Source organism: Coregonus clupeaformis, chromosome 16 (genome assembly GCF_020615455.1).
Source record: "Coregonus clupeaformis isolate EN_2021a chromosome 16, ASM2061545v1, whole genome shotgun sequence".
Taxonomy (NCBI): domain Eukaryota; kingdom Metazoa; phylum Chordata; class Actinopteri; order Salmoniformes; family Salmonidae; genus Coregonus; species Coregonus clupeaformis.
The window spans coordinates 17,744,269-17,766,488 of NC_059207.1; the positions used below are offsets into that span (position 1 = coordinate 17,744,269).

The following is a 22,220-nucleotide window of genomic DNA, read 5'->3' on the forward strand; positions in this document are numbered from 1 at the left end:
GTTGAGGACAGGGAAAGGCTGAGCGAAAAACGTATTTTTTTCCCAACTTTATTATAGGCAAACGTGTAGCAGAATAATCGAAGTTTCTCTCTTTTTGAAAGCACACGGATGACGCGTTTTTCCGTTTTGGGAAGTAGGCTAAACATGATATTGGTGCGTTTGTTCTTGTGTTTTCTTTCGTCGGAGAGAAATAACAGTATTCCTGCCTAGCGGATTGGAGTGTAAATCCGCCATATTCGTCCTTGCCACGCCTGGGAGTCGACCTATTGGAAATAAAGCGGACACGTTTATTCATGTATTTTTTCATCGAATGGATTATGGGACTATAGGACGTAGGATACGAAGACATGCTTTAAAAAAGATGTGGAGAGTGACTGGACAAGAATGAGAACGCTTATCACATAGAAGATTACGGATGATGTTTTAAACGGTTCTGATGATCATATTTAGAAGAAATATCAGACTACCCAATTAGTTTGACTGACATTTAGTTAACTCCCCGAGCCACTGTTTGCTGACTGACAGTCGGTCAGAAAGCGAAACGAAACGGGGGGAGGGGGGGGGCAACAATTTCTCAAATAGCCTATACATTCACCCCCCAGGCAATGCCACTTTATAACGCGTCCATGTTTTATCTGCAGCTGTAATGGCGTGATTTGATATCCGTTAATTGTTATAATTTATCGCAACTGGAATCTGCGTAGTGCATAAAGAAGCACGAAAAGTGATTTTAAAAGAATGACCCTAGACTCCATAATGGCGTGTTGCCTCAGCGAGGAGGCGAAAGAATCCAGGCGGATCAACGACGAGATCGAAAGACAGCTCCGCCGTGATAAGAGGGATGCTCGCCGGGAATTGAAGCTGTTGCTTCTCGGTAAGCTAGTGGTGATGATGATATGCAAATAAAGGCCAAGATTCCATTTGGGTGGTGCTGTGCGAGCTACTCCTGAAAACCAGCCTGTAACTTTGTAGCCAGCCACACATGCCAAATTGTAGCAGTTTCAATTTCAAGTGTTCCAAAGCCATTTTATTTGAATATTGCTACCATTTAGACTTTTAAAAACTCGCACGAACCATCCAACTATTCATTTCAATAAGTAGTAACTAGGATTATAGACTTGTGGTCTCCGTCTGTTTACTGACTAGGCCAAAGTCTAGGCGTTTTATTGGTAGCAATTACAGGGTCTAGAAATCCTGAGCTAAACGAGTGTTTACCTGCACTACATATAACACATGTAGATTTTCCTGAATGTTTCGAGTCGGAACGTTTGGCCCAACAATCTGTGCCCACGCCTCTGAATTAGAAAGCCTTTTTTTAAAAGGTACAGTCTAAAATACGGTAATCTGTTCAATGGTCATTTCAATTCCTGACATTTAACCTACCTATTGACTCATGAAGAATATTACTTATAGATGCCTAATGCTTAGCGCAACTGTCTTTTTCTATCACACCCACAAAATATAAAGGTTTATTAGTGTTTACAAACTAGAAGACCGTAAGCAAGAAATAGGCCAATGGCTTTAAACATATTTTGAAGGTATCATGTGGATGTCATGGATTGTCAGTCCTTGCATCTAGAGCGCTGTCTATGAATTTGGGAGGGGTTACATTTCCCCTGATCCATCCCTCAGCTGGCTGTATAGGCCTATATCATAAAAAGTGACAGGGACCACGTTTGGTTAATTATTGAATCCTAGAATGTAGCTTTAAAGGACCATCTTTTACTAAGTTACTATTCATCACCTCACCTCACAGGTGCATGTGTTTTAAGGTCCCTGTTTGATCCGTTTTTGATATAGGCCTGGCATACTGTATGATGAAAGTTACTTATGTAAAAAGACTGGGTTGTAAATGGTACTGGATTTGAAAGGGGCAGATGTAATCAAATCAACTCCTAGCTGCCTGAACTGAAAGCCAGCTCTCATAGGCCTACGGACATGGGTCAGTAAACTGGATTTTCCTCACATTTGCTACAGGGCAGCAACGACGCAACAAATCTTTGAAATGCAGTATTGGTAATTCACAGAAAAAACAGGTCATTGTGGGAGGTCATTACTAACAGTGATCGTTCACTTTAGTTTTATGGGTGTATCGAAGTCCAACAGTTGTTAAACGGCTCTGTCCCCAAATGGGTTTGGGGAATGTATATACAGTGAACTTTAGCATCATTGACATTCTTTAAGAATAATGTAGCTCAGTTGGTAGAGCATGGCGCATGCAACGCCAGGATAGCAATAGTGTCCAACTGCAGCTCACAATTCAGGGCGTTCCTGCATCCTCAAGCATCCCATTGTTTCCTGCATGAAGCCCCCCCCACACACACTTTTTAAAGTATTATCAGTTTTTTTCGCACCTGCCTAACGCAGTCCTCCTTGCTAACTAGTGGGAGCGACACCAGTAGACAGTGTCCTTTGCTCCTGCCTGCCGAACACCTGCCCTCACAGTCGTTAACAGAACTGCGGGAAAACAGTGCCCGGCTGGCGGGAGCAAAGGACACTGTCTACCGGTCGCCCCCGCCTCCCGCTAGCACAGCCGGCGGGAGGCTGGGACGACACCGTGTGCTAGCAAGCTTGATAGTTAGCGACACCATGTGCTTGCTAGTTAACTAGCACACAGTGTTGCCCTCGCCTCCCGCCTGCTGTGTGCCAGAGTCCTCCTTAGGACTAGCTAGCTAAGCTAGAACACAGTGTCCTTTGCTCCCGCCTGCCGAACACTTGCCTTCGCAGTCGATAACAGAACTGCGTGAAAACAGTGCCCAACAGACGGGGGCGAAGGACACTGTCTACCGGTGTACAGCAAGCTAGCTCCTTCTTCTGTGGGGTTTTATCGGTGAATGGCATCCTACGTTCTTGTGCATTAACGCCACCTACTGTACTGGCACGCCCCCGCCTCCCGCCTGTCCTAATTTAAAAATTTACCAATAGAAGTATAAAGAGGGGTTCTTGCAGATGCTGTCGTGCCCTCTTCACAACTGTCTTGGTGTGTTTGGACCATGATAGTTACTCGTTTTCATGCATTTACATTTTACATTTAAGTCATTTAGCAGACGCTCTTATCCAGAGCAACTTACAGTTAGTGAATACATATTTTTTTATACTGGCCCCCCGTGGGAATCGAACCCACAACCCTGGCGTTGCAAACGCCATGCTCTATCAACTGAGCTACATCCCTGCCGGCCATTCCCTCCCCTACCCTGGACGCCGCTGGGCCAATTGTGCGCCGCCCATGAGTCTCCCGGTCGCGGCCGGCTGCGACAGAGCCTGGATTCGAACCAGGATCTCTAGTGGCACAGCCTTAGACCACTGCGCCACTCAGGAGTCACTCATGCACATGTTTTCATTGAGAAATACTGCACCAAATATCTTAGTTAGATGTGAAATTGCCCGACTAAGATTTCCTCGGCAGAAACGTCAAAATTAATGACAGATTTCTTAAATTATCTTATATTAATTCAGACGCTATGGCGTCTGAAAATGGACAAACAGAACTATTGCGTTTTTTCTCGTTTTTCAAGTGAAGGTCTTTTTAAGGGAGTAAACGAGCACACTCGTTCGGTTCGCCTAGCCGACTTCGACTAGCCGCCAACCGAACTGAAGCATACTGACGCATTACCTAAAGTATCTTGATGGGAACACCCCTAGAGCTGTCTGTTTGTGAATTCCGGTGGGATCCTGGGTAACATGTATTCTATCACATACATTGGACAGTCTGGTGCAAGTCTATAGGAGATTTCAGATGCATAATATAAGAACATCAATATTAGAATGGAAAGCGCTATAAATTAAATGTATTATGTTAGGCTACTTCATTATTATTGTATTTATCCTTTACCATAATTTTTGTTGTCTACAGCTACACGTCATCATAGAATGTAGATGCACAATCCACAGTAAAAAATACAAGCAGTGATGTAATATTTCCACATTTGCGTTAGTTCCCTAAAAAATGACTTGTCTCAATGTTATGATGTAATCCACATGAGAGAAGCTGGTAGAGTGATGGGGAAGACTGCTGCCTTGATACAGTCCAGCCTTATGCTACGTTCGTAACCAAGTGGGAATTTACCTCATACGACTAGGAAAAACGACCCTCCAACTGGTAATTACTAGTGGGAAACTCGTTGATCATCCCTGAGCTCCGACTTCTCCCACATGCGGACCTCTGATGTCACCTACTAAGGAAATTACTTCGGTAACAGCATTTTCGGCAGTTAAATGTAACAACAAAACAGTATTTATAAAAAGCCATCTATAATGTGTTTTTTTAACTCTATAAATTGCTTACAAACTTGATAGCTGTACATTTAGATCATGGTTTACGCATCTTGTTGGACATTAGTCAATCAGCATTTTTCAACGACTTCAAAGCACCTGAATGCATCCAACTGGTATTTACGACTTCACAACTGGTAAACTCCCACCTCCCACTTTTTTACGAATGCAGCATTAGAACACATTAGTATTGGTCTCTATGGTTTAGGCCTGATTTACCTGCTGCTCTGTTTGTGACAATTACATCTCTGCTATATAGACAGTGGGGTAAAGTACTTAAGTAAAAATACTTTAAAGTACTACTTAAGTAGTTTTTTGGGGTATCTGTACTTTACTTTACTATTTATATTTTTGACAACTTTTACTTTTACTCGACTACATTCCTAAAGAAAATAATGTACTTATTAATCCATACATTTTCCCTGACACTCAAAAGTATTTGTATTTTTTATTTATTTAACCTTTATTTGACTACGCAAGTCAGTTAAGAACAAATTCTTATTTACAATTGACGGCCTACCAAAAGGCAAAAGGCCTCCTGCGGGGATGAGGGCTGGGATTAAAAATATAGGACAAAACACACATCACGACAAGAGAGACACCACAACACTACATAAAGAGAGACCTAAGACAACAACATAGCATGGCAGCAACATATGACAACACAGCATGGTAGCAACACCACATGACAACAACATGGTAGCAACACAACATGGTAGCAGCACAAAACATTGTACAAACATTATTGGGCACAGACAACAGCACAAATGCAAGAAGGTAGAGACAACAATACATCACGCGAAGCAGCCACAACTGTCAGTAAGAGTGTCCACGATTGAGTCTTTTGAATGAAGAGATGGAGATAAAACTGTCCAGTTTGAGTGTTTTTTGCAGCTCGTTCCAGTCGCTAGCTGCAGCGAACTGAAAAGAGGAGCGACCCAAGGATGTGTGTGCTTTGGGGACCTTTAACAGAATGTGACTGGCAGAATGGGTGTTGTATGTGAAGGATGAGGGCTGCAGTAGGTATCTCAGATAGGGGGGAGTGAAGCCTAAGAGGGTTTTATAAATAAGCATCAACCAGTGGGTCAAGTACTCGTTATTTGAATGCTTACCAGGACAGGGAAATGGTCCAATTCACACACTTATCAAGAGAACATCCCTGGTCATCCCTACTGATGATCTGGTGGACTCACTAAACACACATGCTTCGTTTGGAAATTATGTCTGAGTATTGGGAGTGTGCGCCTATCGATCCGTAAATTAAAAAAACAAGAAAATGGTGCCGTCTGGTTAGCTTAATATAAGGAATTTGAAATGATTTATGTTTGATGCTTAAGTATATTTGAGCAATTACATTTTACTTTTGATACTTAAGTATATTTAAAACCAAATACTTTTAGACTTTTTTTGTGCATTGCAAAAACAAATATATATTTGTATTTAAAAATAAATAAATATATTTACATTTAAGTGTAAACTTAAACAACTAAAACCAAATAGAAAGTATGTAGAAAAGATAAGGCACTTATATATTTTTTGAGAACTTACAATCAACAAAATAAAAGCTAGATAATCAGGCCCCCATTGATTTTGTTATAATGTTCGAGCATATGAACACAGCATTAGCCATGTCAAAATGTATAGAATTGCTGGAAATTTGCTTAAAAACTGCAATATTCTCTCAGCTCCATGGCAAAACGTATAGAATTGCAGGAAATTTGCTTTAAAAATACATTTCCTAACTTTCCTTTTAGCTAATGGGACGCAGTCTTCTAATAGGACTGTAAAGCATCATAGTAGCCTTGATCCTACAGTGTGACATTAGATATAATATCCTATAGATATAATATACTCCTTGAGTACATTGAGGTTCCAGAGAGGGATCTCTGCTGTCGATTGGTAGCCTAACAACTATTATTATTATCAATCCTGGGTCATATTCATTAGTGCACAACTTAGCAAATTATAGCAAAACATTTTTGCAATGGAAATCGAAAATAAGCGTTTCTTATTCTGGTAGTCCCTCCCTGTTTCAGTTAAAAAAATATATATATTGTGCCCAGTGAATACATTTAGGCTCTGTTGAGGACCTCTGTCAAGGATCTCTTCAGGATCCAGATCTAGAGCTCACATCACAATAGTTATTGTATCCATGGAGATGTTGTTCTTGGTCACTGACCAGGCCAAGAAATCTAAGGAGCTGGCAGGAGCAGCCGGGAAAGGAGATCTAGAATGTGTGTGTGTATCTAAATGTGAATAGGGCTGTAATAGGTGATTATGGCTTTTGGTTTGTTTGTCGAAGTCCTGACTCTGGGTCAGATGTTATCCTTGTCTGGATATAGTGCCTCGCACTTCTTCAATTACCCATGTCTTCCTTCCTTCCCCCTCCTCACCTCTCGTGGTCCTCTGTAGCTCAATTGGTAGAGCATGGCGCTTGTAACGCCAGGGTAGTGGGTTCGATCCCCGGGACCACCCATACGTAAAAATGTATGCACACATGACTGTAAGTCGCTTTGGATAAAAGCGTCTGCTAAATGGCATATTATTATTATTATTATTATTATTACCTCTCACCCCTCTCCCCCTTTATCAGGTACTGGAGAGAGTGGGAAGAGCACCTTCATTAAACAGATGAGAATCATCCATGGCGCTGGCTACTCAGAGGAGGACAAGCGCAGCTTCACCAAGCTGGTGTACCAGAACATCTTTACTGCCATGCAGTCCATGATCCGCGCCACAGAGACCCTCCGGATCCCTTACAGATATGAGCACAACAAGGTAAGGAGGGAAGGAGGGAGAGAGAGAATGGAAGTGTGTGTATGACAGTGACAGTGAGAGTGAGAGAGATGTGTTAGCGAGCATAAGGAGGAGATTACGCAATCTTTCATGGAACAGTCCTCCACAATCACATCCTGTCTGTTTTGGAACTTCCTGTGTCTTCCTGTCACTCTCAACCAACCCCCTTCCATGTCATCCAGCCAAGGGTTTGTGTGTGAGAGAGGAAAGTCATCTGGTGTACTACTGAGGTCTTATTTCTCGGTTTCAGTTGTCTGCGTAGACATATGAATTCCTCTTTGATTAAGACTGGTGCCCCTTGTTGTAACCCTAAACCTAATTCTGCCTATTTGTTTGAACAAATAAAGTGGTGCTATCCCTTTCCGGTTACAAAAAAGTTGGGTCTACAGGAAATAAAGTCACCTCTAGAGCTGCAGGTAATTCCACATGAAACTGGCCAATAGAGGAACTGAGACCTATCTGTTATCGACTGGCCATGTCTCATATGAATCACTAGGCTTGGTGTGACATCTGACCATGCAGTCTCAGATTGTTATTAGAGGATAGGATGGTTCGCTTATGTATGTTCAGTGGTTTATCTGTTGTTCTTAAGTGTTCATATAGTCTTATATTGATTAAATCACAAGTGGCCTGTATTGTATATGAAGCCTGTGGTATATTCCTGTTATGCTGGCTTAACGATTGGATACTTTCAACAAGGGGCAGTAGCATGTCATTTCCAGGTTGTCACAAGGCAAAAACAATCTCTTCCTTTTTGGGTTTTGGTGTACAAGGTACACTAGAAATAAGTCATGAGGTGAGGCCAGATAAGGAAGTGAAGACAGTCATGTCACGTGGGGGAATTCCTTTTCCTTTTTCTAAATAACATTAGAACATGATACTGCTGGAGTTGGGCTATGTGGTAGCTTCATATTAGGCCCTAAGAGTCATCTGTGGAACGGCATATAGTGAAAGAAATAGGCCACGTTCTAGGTCCTTTAGCAGTGCATCTCAGAAGATTCCTATATCATATTAATTGGCTTCCTGAGACGTTAATTAAACACCTCTCCAGGAGTAATGGGATCTGATCATCTGTGCACTACGATTGCAAAGTAGACCACCTGGAACGCGGCAATACTCACCAACTGTCAAGATTGCCTGATTTAGTCCCATTTCAGACACACAGAACCTTGAATTGATACCATTTAATTTATATGTTTGTTTCTGTCGACTGAAAGTCTAACCTGGAGGAGTGTCTTAATCAGTTTTTTCCTCTCTCAGGGCAACGCTAACGTGGTCCGAGAGGTGGACGTGGAGACAGTCAGCACGTTTGCGAACCCCTACTTAGACGCCATCAAGTGTTTATGGAATGATCCAGGCGTCCAGGAAGCTTACGACAGGAGACGGGAGTACCAGCTGTCGGACTCTACCAAATAGTGAGTAAATGAGATCTCTAACTCTACTTGTAAAAGCTTAAAAGAGACAACTTCAATGGTCACGATGTTGTAAATACTGTGCTTTATCTATGGTCAACAAATAGTTAGTAAATACGAGATTTCATGGTCGAATGTTCCCTAGGCTGCCAACTTAAAATATCAGACCGTGTCTTTGGTCATGTTTTCGATACTTTCATCTATTACCATCACATTCCCCTCCTCCCGGTCAGTGGGCACTCACATACTTTTTTTGTCTCCGTAGTTACATGAATGCTCTGGACCGGATCGCAGAGGCCTCTTATCTTCCCACCCAGCAGGATGTGCTGAGGGTTAGGGTCCCCACCACAGGCATCATCGAGTACCCCTTCGACCTCCAGAGTGTCATCTTCAGGTATGCCAACCATCAAGCTCACTGGGATATTCTATTCTATTCTAACAAAGCAACAATGGAATAGAATGACACCCTGAGATGAAGGATCGTCTCAGTTCTCACACTAGCCACTGATTATATGTAGCCTTCCACTTCCATATTGGTGTAGTGGGGAGAACAGACCAGTGGGTGGAGCTCTACCAATTGATGTTATATTCTTGAGGTATCTACACTCAGTGGCCATCTAGTACCGGGTCGGACCCCCCTTTGCCTCCAGAACAGCCTGAATTCTTCGGGGATGGAAACGTTGCTCAATTAGTATCAAGGGACCTAACGTGTGCCAGGAAAACATTCCCCACACCATTACACCATCGCCACCAGCCTGTACCGTTGATGGAGCCATGGACCCATGCTGCTTACGCCAAATCCTGACTCTGCCATCGGCATGATGCAACAGGAACCGGGATTCGTTGGACAAGGGGATGTTTTTCCACTCCTCCATTGTCCAGTGTGGGTGATCGCGTGCTCACTGGAGTCGCTTCTTCTTGTTTCTAGCTGATAGGAGTGGAACCCAGTGTGGTCGTCTACTGCAATAGCCCATCCGTGACAACGATCGGCCAGTTGTGCGTTCCGAGATGCTGTTCTGGACACCACTGTTGTAGTGCGCTGTTATTTGTACGATTCTCACGATTCTCCTTTGACCTCTCATTAACGAGCTGTTTTCGCCCACAGGACTGCCACTGACTGACAATGTTTTTTGTTTGTCGCAGCATTCTCTGTAAACCCTAGACACTGTTGTGCGTGAAAAGCCCAGGACGCTTCCCGTTTCTGAGATACTGGAACCTGCGCGCCTGGCACTGACGACCATACCACGCTCAGTTGCTTTGGTCGTTAGTTTTGCCCATTCTAACATTCAATTGAACAGTAACTGAATGCCTCGATGCCAGTCTGCCTGCTTTATATAGCATCCCAAGGCCACGTGACTCACTGTCTGTAGGAGCGAACCATTTTTGTCAACGGGTGGTGTACGTAATAAATAGTGTATAGGACAGGCTTACAAGTTCACTGAAACAATGATCATGTAGCAAACACGAATAGGACCTACAGTATATTTCCATGCCAACTCTAGTGGTACTCAAGTCATCTGCACTTAACGTTGCTCCTCTGTTCCTGTGACAGGATGGTGGACGTGGGGGGTCAGAGGTCAGAGAGGAGGAAGTGGATCCACTGCTTTGAGAATGTCACATCCATCATGTTTCTGGTGGCACTCAGCGAGTATGACCAGGTGCTCGTAGAATCCGATAACGAGGTGAGCGTTTTTGTTAACAACTGTACAGTATGTCTATCACACACACACAACAGGGCCGGTGTTATGGGCGGGCCTTAGGGGGTCTAGCCTGCCCTACCGTATCTCCGTGCCTGTCCAAATAAAATATTTAAGTATTAATCATTTTTGACGAGCGCCGACAGAAAGACTCATGAATCTCAGATAAAGCATCAAAGTGAGCTAAACAGCGCCCCTCTGTCACAGTATGTGTAGCCCATGTATCTGATGCTGTCTGGCCAAAAAGGATTATGGCATGTCATACTCTTTTTGGCCATACAGCATCAGGTACATGGGATACATATAGTAAGACAGAGGGGCGCTGTTTCGCTCGCTCAGATGCTTTCTCAAATCAAATCAAATCAAATGTTATTTGTCACATACACGTGTTTAGCAGATGTTATAGCGGGTGTAGCGAAATGCTTGTGCTTCTAGCTCCGACAGTGCAGTAATATCTAACAATTTCACAACATATACCCAATACACACAAAACTAGTAAGGAATGGGATTTAAGAATATATACATATATGGACAAGCAAGGACAGAGTGGCATGGACTAAGATACAGAAGAATATTATAGAATAGAATGCAGTATATACATATGAGATGAGTAGTGCAAGATATGTAAACATTATTAAAGTGACTAGTGTTCCATTTCTTAAAGTGGCCAGTGATTTCAATAGGCAGCAGCAGCCTCTAATGTGCTAGTGATGGCTATTTAACAGTCTGATGGCCTTGACATAGAAGCTGTTTTTCAGTCTCTCGGTCCCAGCTTTGATGCACCTGTACTGACCTCGCCTTCTGGATGATAGCGGGGTGAACAGGCAGTGGCTCGGGTGGTTGATGTCCTTGATGATCTTTTTGGCCTTCCTGTGACATCGGGTGCTGTATGTGTCTTGGAGGGCGGGTAGTTTGCCCCCGGTAATGTGTTCGGCAGACCGCACCACCCTCTGGAGAGCCCTGTGGTTGTGGGCGGTGCAGTTGCCGTACCAGGCGGTGATACAGCCCGACAGGATGCTCTCAATTGTGCATCTGTAAAAGTTTGTGAGGGTTTTAGGTGATAAGCCACATTTCTTCAGCCTCCTGAGGTTGAAGAGGCTCTGTTGCGCCTTCTTCACCACATTGTCTGCGTGGGTGGACCATTTCAGTTTGTCGGTGATGTCTACGCCAAGGAACTTGAAGCTTTCCACCTTCTCCACTGCGGTCCCGTCGATGTGGATAGGGGGGTGCACCCTCTGCTGTTTCCTGAAGTCCACGATCATCTCCTTTGTTTTTTTGACATTGAGTGAGAGGTTATTTTCCTGACACCACACTCCGAGAGCCCTCACCTTCTCCCTGTAGGCGGTCTCATCATTGTTGGTAATCAAGCCTACTACTGTTGTGTCGTCTGCAAACTTGATGATTGAGTTGGAGGCATGCTTGGCCACGCAGTCATGGGTGAACAGGGAGTACAGGAGGGGGCTGAGCACGCAAATGCCCGTTCAAATGATTCGTTCTGGCGCCGGCCCTGACACACACACACACACACAAAGTACACCTATTTGACTATTTAGTTAACAGCAGCACTTTGCATGAAGTTACATAATTTGACAATAGGACTCCCAATAATATCCAACAAAGCAAGTTAATTACAGGTCTCTGAAACACTGTACAATTCGGTCACTCAAATTACATTATTCCAATTGGCAAAATAATGTGAATATATCTGTGGCAATGGTCTTCTCTCTCAACTATGGTGTACAACAGATAGGGGTATTAGAGGCACACCTCTGCACTTCTGAAGGTGAAAGGCTTTTCCTTATTTAAAAGAATGGAAATAAGACAGCTAGACCTCCCTTTCACTTGGAAATCAGCTGTTTTGAATACAGCCTCGGGGCAACAGAACTTCCTTAAGAGAAGCTGTTTTGAATACAGCCTCGGGGCAACATAACTTCCTTAAGAGAAGGCAGACCATCTGTTTGTTCCCAGCAGTTTCCAGCATGCTCTTGGCTTTTCCACTGTCTCAGTGTCCTTGGGGAAAAACATCTGAGAGAGACCGTTAAAACATCATTAATGTTTATGGTGACGATACAATATAAACAGCATAAGACCAGTTGGTTGGATGTAAAGCTGTGACATTTGACCGTTTTGTCACCTGTACTTCAAACCTGCAGCTCAAACCTCCATGCACATCTGAGAATTAGAAGACCTGAAAGATTGCTTGTGGAGCACCGCACACAAATGAGCAGAGATTTGTGACAATACTCTTGTCTAAATGGATATGACATCATAGAATGGACTTTGTGGGTACACTTAATGTGCTTTAGGTGCTGTGTGTGTGTCTAGCAGTGAATGTAAAGGTTAAAAGAAAGTACATAGCAGCCCAGTAGTGAACTGAAAAGGCATCTGAAGGCCATCCTCTCTCTCTCTCTCTCTCTCTCTCTCTCTCTCTCTCTCTCTCTCTCTCTCTCTCTCTCTCTCTCTCTCTCTCTCTCTCTCTCTCTCTCTCTCTCTCTCTCTCTCTCTCTCTCTCTCTCTCTCTCTCTCTCTCTCTCTCTCTCTCTCTCTCTCTCTCTCTCTGATTTAAAACCTGTACTTAACGGGATAGTGTAGCTAAACTATCCCTTTAATGAGAGCAGCTGGACTTAACAAACTGTGTTCTTCTACCCTCGTTTCTCTCTCAGAACCGAATGGAGGAGAGTAAAGCTTTGTTCAGGACCATCATCACATATCCCTGGTTCCAGAACTCTTCCGTCATCCTCTTCCTCAACAAGAAGGACCTCTTGGAGGAGAAGATCACGTACTCCCACCTGGTCGACTACTTCCCGGAGTTTGACGGTGAGTGGCCTCACTTTACGTAAAGCCTGTGGGTATAATGGTTTATGAGTTGTTAAAAGCATTCATGAGCCTTTATAATGTGTAATAACAAGGCTTATAATATATTAATGTCTCTAACATAGGTCCCCAGAGAGATGCCCAGGCTGGCCGCGAGTTCATCCTGAAGATGTTTGTGGACCTGAACCCAGACAGTGACAAGATAATCTACTCCCACTTCACCTGCGCCACGGACACGGAGAACATCCGCTTTGTGTTCGCCGCCGTCAAAGACACCATCCTGCAGCTCAACCTGAAGGAGTACAACCTGGTGTGAAACCATAGAGTTAGAATATTAGAAGGGACTTCTTCAGCATGAGCGCAGCAAGGCTGGGGCCCAGAGACCTTTCTCCAACTTACTCACTGTCAAATCTGTGAAGGGAAAAAAAATGGTTGCATAATATTAATTTATTGCCATTGTTGACCCTTTTCTTTTTTCTATTTAAAAGAGAACATGATTGAAGAGTTTAGAGGGTTTGAAGGTTGCTGTTGGATATGTACAGCACAGTTCCTCCAATTATTAGAATTGTTTTTAGCAAAACAATTTTAAAGACACTCAATGTGGCGGCTGGGTTCTGTCCAACGCCTCTGAACTTGATTCCAAGGTGCTCCCGCCTTTTTGTTTTTGATTCAACCTAGTCGGTCCATTCCACCGCCAGCCTGTGGCGAATTAACACATAGATTCCTCAGAAAGGGTGAAAAGTGTTGATACTGTGATTTCTTAAAATTGGGCTGTATAGTGAGGGAGCACCATGATGATCATCGCCCTTCGCAGGCCCCAGGGTCAGGAGTCAGTTATTTAATGGACAGTGTTGTACCACGCTTTTTAAGGTCCTATTTATTGCCGATGCCAAAAGGATGTAGCGTTAACTCGAGGCACCCTTTCGCGCTGTTAACTAGAAAGAGTATTGGAGGCAAGACAGGACACAGCCTTTTGTACTAATTGTAAGTCGCTCTGGATAAGAGCGTCTGCTAAATGACTAAAATGTAAATGAAGGCACCAAGAGTTTACCATGCGCATGAGTGACCTTTTTAAAGTGTTTCACCCTGTTTTTGGTTAAACTTTTCTCAACCATCTTGTATTAATTGTTGAATGCCAAAACCACTTGCTGAACTCCGCTAGTGACCGGCTGTGAGTATGTGGACGGATGTATTCCATAGGCCCCTTTTTATTCAAGTCTTGGGTTTAGTACTCCTTACACAGTATGAAATTGTTATTTTATTTTGCTGATGTCTCAAGTAGACTGAGCAATCGCAATGCAGCTGTGTCCTTTTGATTGTCCAATCACAGCCTGGCTGGCTGACTGTTTTAGTTTGTTAGCAGGGGAGATGATTAGCTGTTTCCCATGTTAAAGGGGACGGAGCATTGAGCACAATTTGTACCAAAGTAATCCTCACCTCTGATTGGCTCCAGTGGCTCTGACCCCCAGTTATTTCTCTGAGTATATCAGTTTTTTGTAACAATGCTCTAAACATAAGCCTGTAATTTACATTTTATTGAGGCATAGTGCAATTATGAATGCTATAATCATTATACATACATCTCTTTCTCATATATACACTGCTCAAAAAAATTAAGGGAACACTAAAATAACACATCCTAGATCTGAATGAATGAAATAATCTTATTAAATACTTTTTTCTTTACATACTTGAATGTGCTGACAACAAAATCACACAAAAATTATCAATGCAAATCAAATTTATCAACCCATGGAGGTCTGGATTTGGAGTCACCCTCAAAATTAAAGTGGAAAACCACACTACAGGCTGATCCAACTTTGATGTAATGTCCTTAAAACAAGTCAAAATGAGGCTCAGTAGTGTGTGTGGCGTCCACGTGCCTGTATGACCTCCCTACAACGCCTGGGCATGCTCCTGATGAGGTGGCGGATGGTCTCCTGAGGGATCTCCTCCCAGACCTGGACTAAAGCATCCGCCAACTCCTGGACAGTCTGTGGTGCAACGTGGCGTTGGTGGATGGAGCGAGACATGATGTCCCAGCTGTGCTCAATTGGATTCAGGTCTGGGGAACGGGCGGTCCATAGCATCAATGCCTTCCACTTGCAGGAACTGCTGACACACTCCAGCCACATGAGGTCTAGCATTGTCTTGCATTAGGAGGAACCCAGGGCCAACCGCACCAGCATATGGTCTCGCAAGGGGTCTGAGGATCTCATCTCGGTACCTAATGGCAGTCAGGCTACCTCTGGCGAGCACATGGAGGGCTGTGCAGCCCCCCAAAGAAATGCCACCCCACACCATGACTGACCCACCGCCAAACCGGTCATGCTGGAGTATGTTGCAGGCAGCAGAACGTTCTCCACGGCGTCTCCAGACTCTGTCACGTCTGTCACATGTGCTCAGTGTGAACCTGCTTTCATCTGTGAAGAGCACAGGGCGCCAGTGGCGAATTTGCCAATCTTGGTGTTCTCTGGCAAATGCCAAACGTCCTGCACGGTGTTGGGCTGTAAGCACAACCCCCACCTGTGGACGTCGGGCCCTCATACCACCCTCATGGAGTCTGTTTCTGACCGTTTGAGCAGACACATGCACATTTGTGGCCTGCTGGAGGTCATTTTGCAGGGCTCTGGCAGTGCTCCTCCTGCTCCTCCTTGCACAAAGGCGGAGGTAGCAGTCCTGCTGCTGGGTTGTTGCCCTCCTACGGCCTCCTCCACGTCTCCTGATGTACTGGCCTGTCTCCTGGTAGCGCCTCCATGCTCTGGACACTACGCTGACAGACACAGCAAACCTTCTTGCCACAGCTCGCATTGATGTGCCATCCTGGATGAGCTGCACTACCTGAGCCACTTGTGTGGGTTGTGGACTCCGTCTCATGCTACCACTAGAGTGAAAGCACCGCCAGCATTCAAAAGTGACCAAAACATCAGCCAGGAAGCATAGGAACTGAGAAGTGGTCTGTGGTCACCACCTGCAAAACCAGTCCTTTATTGGGGGTGTCTTGCTAATTGCCTATAATTTCCACCTGTTGTCTATACCATTTGCACAACAGCATGTGAAATGTATTGTCAATCAGTGTTGCTTCCTAAGTGGACAGTTTGATTTCACAGAAGTGTGATTGACTTGGAGTTACATTGTGTTGTTTAAGTGTTCCCTTTATTTTTTTGAGCAGTGTATGTATATATATATATATATATATATATATATATACACTACCATTCAAAAGTTTGGGGTCACTTGGAAATTTCCTTGTTTTTGAAAGAAAAGCTATTTTTTTCTCTCCATTAAAATAACATCAAATTGATCAGAAATACAGTGTAGACATTGTTAATGTTGTAAATGGCTATTGTAGCTGGAAACGGCTGATTGTTAATGGAATATCTACATAGGCGTACAGAGGCCCATTATCAGAAACAGTCCTGTGTTCCAATGGCACGTTGTGTTTGCTAATCCAAGTTTATCATTTTAAAAGGCTAATTGATCATTAGAAAACCCTTTTGCAATTATGTTAGCACAGCTGAAAACTGTTGTGCTGATTTAAAGAAGCAATACAACTGGCCTTCTTGAGACTAGTTGAGTATCTGGAGCATCAGCAATTTTGGGTTCGATTACAGGCTCAAAAGGCCAGAAACTCGCCGGTCTATTCTTGTTCGGAGAAATGAAGGCCATTCCATGCGAGAAATTGCCAAGAAACTGAAGATCTCGTACAACGCTGTGTACTACTCCCTTCACAGAACAGTGCAAACTGGCTTTAACCAGAATAGAGGAGTGGGAGGCCCCGGTGCACAACTGAGCAAGAGGACAAATACATTAGTGTCTAGTTTGAGAAACAGACGCCTCACAGGTCCTCAACTGGCAGCTTCATTAAATAGTACGCGCAAAACACCAGTCTCAACGTCAACAGTGACGAGGCGACTCTGGGATGCTGACCTTCTAGGCAGAGTTGCAAAGACAAAGCCATTTCTCAGACTGGCCAATAAAAAGAAAAGATTAAGATGGGCAAAAGAACACAGACACTGGACAGAGGAAGATTGGAAAAAAGTGTTATGGACAGACGAATCGAAGTTTGAGGTGTTCGGATCACAAAGAAGAACATTTGTGAGACACAGACCAAATGAAAAGATGCTGGAGGAGTGCTTGATGCCATCTGTCAAGCATGGTGGAGGCAATGTGATGGTCTGGGGGTGCTTTGGTGGTGGTAAAGTGGGAGATTTGTACAGGGTAAAAGGGATCTTGAAGAAGGAAGTATATCACTCCATTTTGCAACGCCATGCCATACCCTGTGGACAGCGCTTGATTGGAGCCAATTTCATCCTACAACAGGACAATGCACCAAAGCACAGCTCCAAACTATGCAATAACTATTTAGGGAAGAAGTAGTCAGCTGGTATTCTGTCTATAATGGAGTGGCCAGCACAGTCACCGGATCTCAAACCTATTGAGCTGTTGTGGGAGCAGCTTGAGCGTATTGAACGTAAGAAGTTCCCATCAAGCCAATCCAACTTGTGGGAGGTGCTTCAGGAAGCATGGGGTGAAATCTCTTCAGATTACCTCAACAAATTGACAACTAGAATGCCAAAAGGTCTGCAAGGCTGTAATTGCTGCAAATTGAGGATTATTTGACAAAAGCAAAGTTTGAAGGACACAATTATTATTTCAATTAAAAATCATTATTTCGAACCTTGTCAATGACTACATTTGCTATTCATTTTGCTATATTTCCTATTCAAACTAATTTCATGTATGTTTTCATTTCTAAGTGACCATAAACGTTTGAACGATAGTGTATATGGCAGCAACCATGTTGGCTTTGTAATCATTCATTTTCTGGCAGATTGAATGTGCGGTATTGAAAATATGTATCTATGTAATTGTATTGAATGTCTAATATATGGCTAATTAATTTGAAGGAAAAAAAATGTTTTAAGAGGAGAATGTATATTTTTTTGCCAGTTCATTTCTTAACAAAAAACCAAGTGCAGTTTTAGAACTGCATAATGAGCAATCAATATGATCTAAAGGAACAGTATGCCAGAAGCTGCAATAGCTTTTGTTAATTCACTTTTGAATGAAAAACTTGTATGAAAAGAGCACTTGTCATGTAGGAGTGACCTCATCACGCATTCTCCCTCTGCTTTATTTCTTTGACTACATTTCATAACTAGTTTCTAAGTATTACTTGATGAGGGCCCTGTTTGAAAACTGTTAAAATGCTTCATTCCTGCCTTTCCTCATTGGAGTAATCACTGATCTAGCATGATTGGATATTTTATTGCAATAATCCCACTGGTCACAGACGTCAGTTCAACGTCTAGTTTTGATTTACATTTGGTTGAGTTGTCAACTAACGTGAATTCAACGTGAAATCAACAAAAAACACCACCATGTCATTGGATTTAGGTTAAAAGTTAGGTGAAAAAAAGACATTCTCTTACATTGATGACTTTTTTCGAATCCAATCAGTTTTCCAAGTTGATTCAACGTCATAACATTGCATTTTTGGGCTGAAATGACTTTGAAACAACGTTGATTTAACCCGTTTTTGTCCACTGGGATCCCACTTCCAGATCAATGATTACTCCAAGGAAGGAAAGCAGGAAGGATGTATTAAAGTATTCAAACAGGACCATGGAGACAGCGCTCTGCAGTTTCCCCATTTCCCAAAGTCCTCCCCACACTGGGACTACTGTGTACCGTTGGGGCTTATTGTTCAGGGGCCATTTAACCTAATACTGCACCCCCTGAAGTTTCTTATATTCACGTTTAAGACTGAGCTGTGACCAGGCAACGGTTCCGATGCCCAGTAAGAGCAAGCCGTTCGCCTCTCAAAAACACCTTCCAGGGCCTCCTGGCGTAGCGGTCTAAGGTACTGCATCGCAGTGCTTGAGGCGTCACTACAGCCCCGGGTTCGATCCCAGGCTGTGTCACAGCCAGCTGTGACCGGGAGACCAATGAGGCGGCACACAATTGGCCCAGCGTCGTCCGAGTTAGGGGAGGGTTTGGCCGGACGGGATTTCCTTGTCCCATCGCGCTCTAGCGACTCCTTGTGGCGTGCCGGGCACCTGCAAGCTGACTTCGGTCGCCAGTTGGACGGTGTTTCCTCTGACACATTGGTGCGGCTGGCTTACGGATTAAGTGAGCAGTGTGTTAAGAAGCAGTGCGGCTTGGCAGGGTTGTGTTTCGGTGGATGCATGGCTCTCGACTTCCGCCTCTCCCGAGTCCGTAGGGGAGTTGCAGCGATGGGACATCACTGTAACTACCAATTGGATATTGGGGAGGCAAAAAAGGGGTAAAATAAATAATTATAGAAATCCACCTTTCAGTGTCTTTTTGCCGTCGAGGGTCCACGAAAAACAACCCTAGATTAGAGCCATCCCCTAGTCTATACATGCTTGAACCTATCCTGGGTTGTGTTCATTAGGCACACAACAGAAAACGTTTTTAGAACGTTTTGCAACAGAAAAGGAGTAGGGGCAGGGGCTAGGGAATGGGAGGTGAGGGTGTCTTTTTACCGGGCACTTGATTACCAGAGTGGGTGATGGGTTCGAATGCAGGTAGGGGATCAAATGTGGTACTTGCCACAATAGCACGTGCGCCACGCTCACAATATGCTAGGCACACACATTTGTTTGAATAGATTTGAAATCCAGTAGAGGAACGTACATTAATAGAAGCTTTTGCGTTTGTTTTGATGGCCAATCATCAGAATGTACAATGTATTTATGAACTACATAAAAGTGATAGAAAAAAGTTAACATGTACATACATTGTGTGAGCTGTGCCTCCTGCTCTTATTTAATTAAGGAACACTTCATCAAGACCGCAAATAAAGGGATGGAAAGCTAAATGTATATCTAAACACACACACACACACACACACACACACACACAGTGAGCGTAGATGGATGCCATAAAGGGTGGCAGATAGCCTAGCGGTTAAGAGGGTAGGGCCAGCAACCGAAAGATTTCCATTTGCACAAAAAGCTTATCTCTCTCAAATGTTGTGCACAAATTTGTTTACATCCCTGTTAGTGAGCATTTCTCAATTTCCAATATAATCCATCCACCTGACAGGTGTGGCATATCAAGAAGATGATTAAAAAGCATGATCATTACACAGGTGCACCTTGTGCTGGGGACAATAAAAGGCCACTCTAAAATGTGCAGTTTTGTCACAGAACACAATGCCACAGATGTTTCAAGTTGAGGGAGCATGCAATTGGCATGCTGACTGCACGAATGTCTACCAGACCTGTTGCCAGAGAATGTAATGTTAATTTCTCTACCATAAGCCGCCTCCAACATTGTTTTAGAGAATTTGGCAGTACTTCCAACCGGCCTCACAACTAGGGCTGTTATGGTGACCATATTCTGCCACACCGGCAGTCACGAGTCATGACAGCAGTCAAATTCCATGTGACCGTTTAGTCACGGTAATTAGGCTTCTCCAAGCTCTGATGCTGGTGATGGTCATTTAGCCTACCAAACTTGCTAACTGCCTGGTACTCAGCACTCTATTGTCCCTCTAATCACTTTGACATCAATGCAAATGTCATCGAAAATCTAATCAAACACTTCATGAGAGCCCATGAGCTCATGTTGCGCAACATTTCTATAGGCTATGGAATTGCGTGAGGAAACAGAGTGATGGCCTCTACTAAAAAGAGGAGGATCCCATCAGCTTTCTATAGACTAGGCCTACTATATTTATTTCTCAACTTTCCTAATATTAAGCACATTGCTTCTCTTTACAACAGGAGTATAGCCTACCTGGCTGGCATGAAAATGAACCACGGGAAAAGCGCATCCATTCGCTATTTAAGTGCATACAGTGAGGGAAAAAAGTATTTGATCCCCTGCTGATTTTGTACGTTTGCCCACTGACAAAGAAATTATCAGTCTATAATTTTAATGGTAGGTTTATTTGAACAGTGAGAGACAGCCCAGAACTAGACGTAACATACTGTACTAAATGTAAATCCGGGACACTCAAATTAGTAAGACATGTTACGTTTCATATGGTATGTATTAATTTGTGGATGTCCATCATCCATTTCGTATGATATGTTACGAATTACAATTCGTATGATATGTTATGAATTGCAATTCATACAATATTGTCACATATACTCCCTCTCCGGCGTTCAAGGTCACCGGTCCTGGGATTCATTATTACGAGCACCTGCACGTCATCATCAGGCACACCTGGACTCAATCACCTTCCTGATTACCTTCCCTATATATGTCACTCCCTTTGGTTCCTTCCCTAGGCGTTATTGATTCTGTTCCTGTGGTTCATGTTTGTACGCTACTCGTGTTTCTTGTTTTGTTGCATGTATTATTTATTAAATTCACTCCCTGTACTTGCTTCCCGACTCCCAGCGTACCCGTTACGAATTTGCAAAACATATGATATGTTACGAATTCCAATTTATTGTGGTATTAAGTTGCGTCAATTCAAATCTGGTATTGGAACAAAAAGAGGTCAATACACGTCTTCTAAAATAGACTAGTATTTTAATTAATGCAAAACACTTCAATGGTAAATATGATGTTCGTATATACGGGTCCACTGAGATACCACGCAGGGCAGACAGAGAACTGGTCCATTGTTATAAGTTCTTCTTTAAATACTCTGACAGAGATAGTTCCCGCTCCCTGCTGGCCTATCAGAGTAGAGACTGAGCGTGGTTTAGACTTACTCAGCCTATCGTTGGCGCACAGGCTGGTCCCAGCACCTTGGCGCTTCACTGTTGCCAGGTGTCAGTTGTTTTGCAACTTGTCCAGAGAGTCAGCACTTTTGCAGTACACATGTCCTTGAGCGTTCTAACAAAGAGGCTGTGTTTGTGTATGTGAGAATCACAAGTCTGTCTCGGCCTACCCCCTAATGGTTCCTCACATTAATCACAGCTTGTTATGTTAAACAGTCTATATCAGTACAGCACAAACCTATTATGTTTAATCATTAATGTATTCTTTCTAAGCTAGGCATCACATCTAGTTATAAGAAAATAGATCCCCACAGTGGCTAACATTAGCTAGGTGGCTAACGTTAGCGAGGCTATGAGTTAAGGTTAGTAGTTAGGTTAAAGAGTGAAGGTTAGGGGAAGGGTTGGCTAACATACTAAGTAGTTGCTAAAATGCTAAAGTTGTCATTGATAAGATTAGAAAATGCAACATTTGGATTGCTAGGAGTTAGGGGAAGGATTAGCTAACATGCTAAGTAGTT

General features: G+C 43.4%; 1 protein-coding gene across 1 annotated transcript; it reads left to right on the forward strand.

Moving 5' to 3' along the window:
• Positions 1-606: 606 nt before the first annotated feature.
• LOC121584547 (guanine nucleotide-binding protein G(q) subunit alpha-like) lies at positions 607-14,105 on the forward strand. Its single transcript, XM_041900493.2, has 7 exons — positions 607-874; positions 6,866-7,050; positions 8,329-8,483; positions 8,746-8,874; positions 10,033-10,162; positions 12,841-12,994; positions 13,117-14,105. Exons 1-7 carry the CDS (start codon positions 739-741, stop codon positions 13,305-13,307), a joined length of 1,080 nt encoding a protein of 359 aa, XP_041756427.1. The 5' UTR covers positions 607-738; the 3' UTR covers positions 13,308-14,105.
• The last annotated feature ends 8,115 nt before the right edge of the window (positions 14,106-22,220 follow it).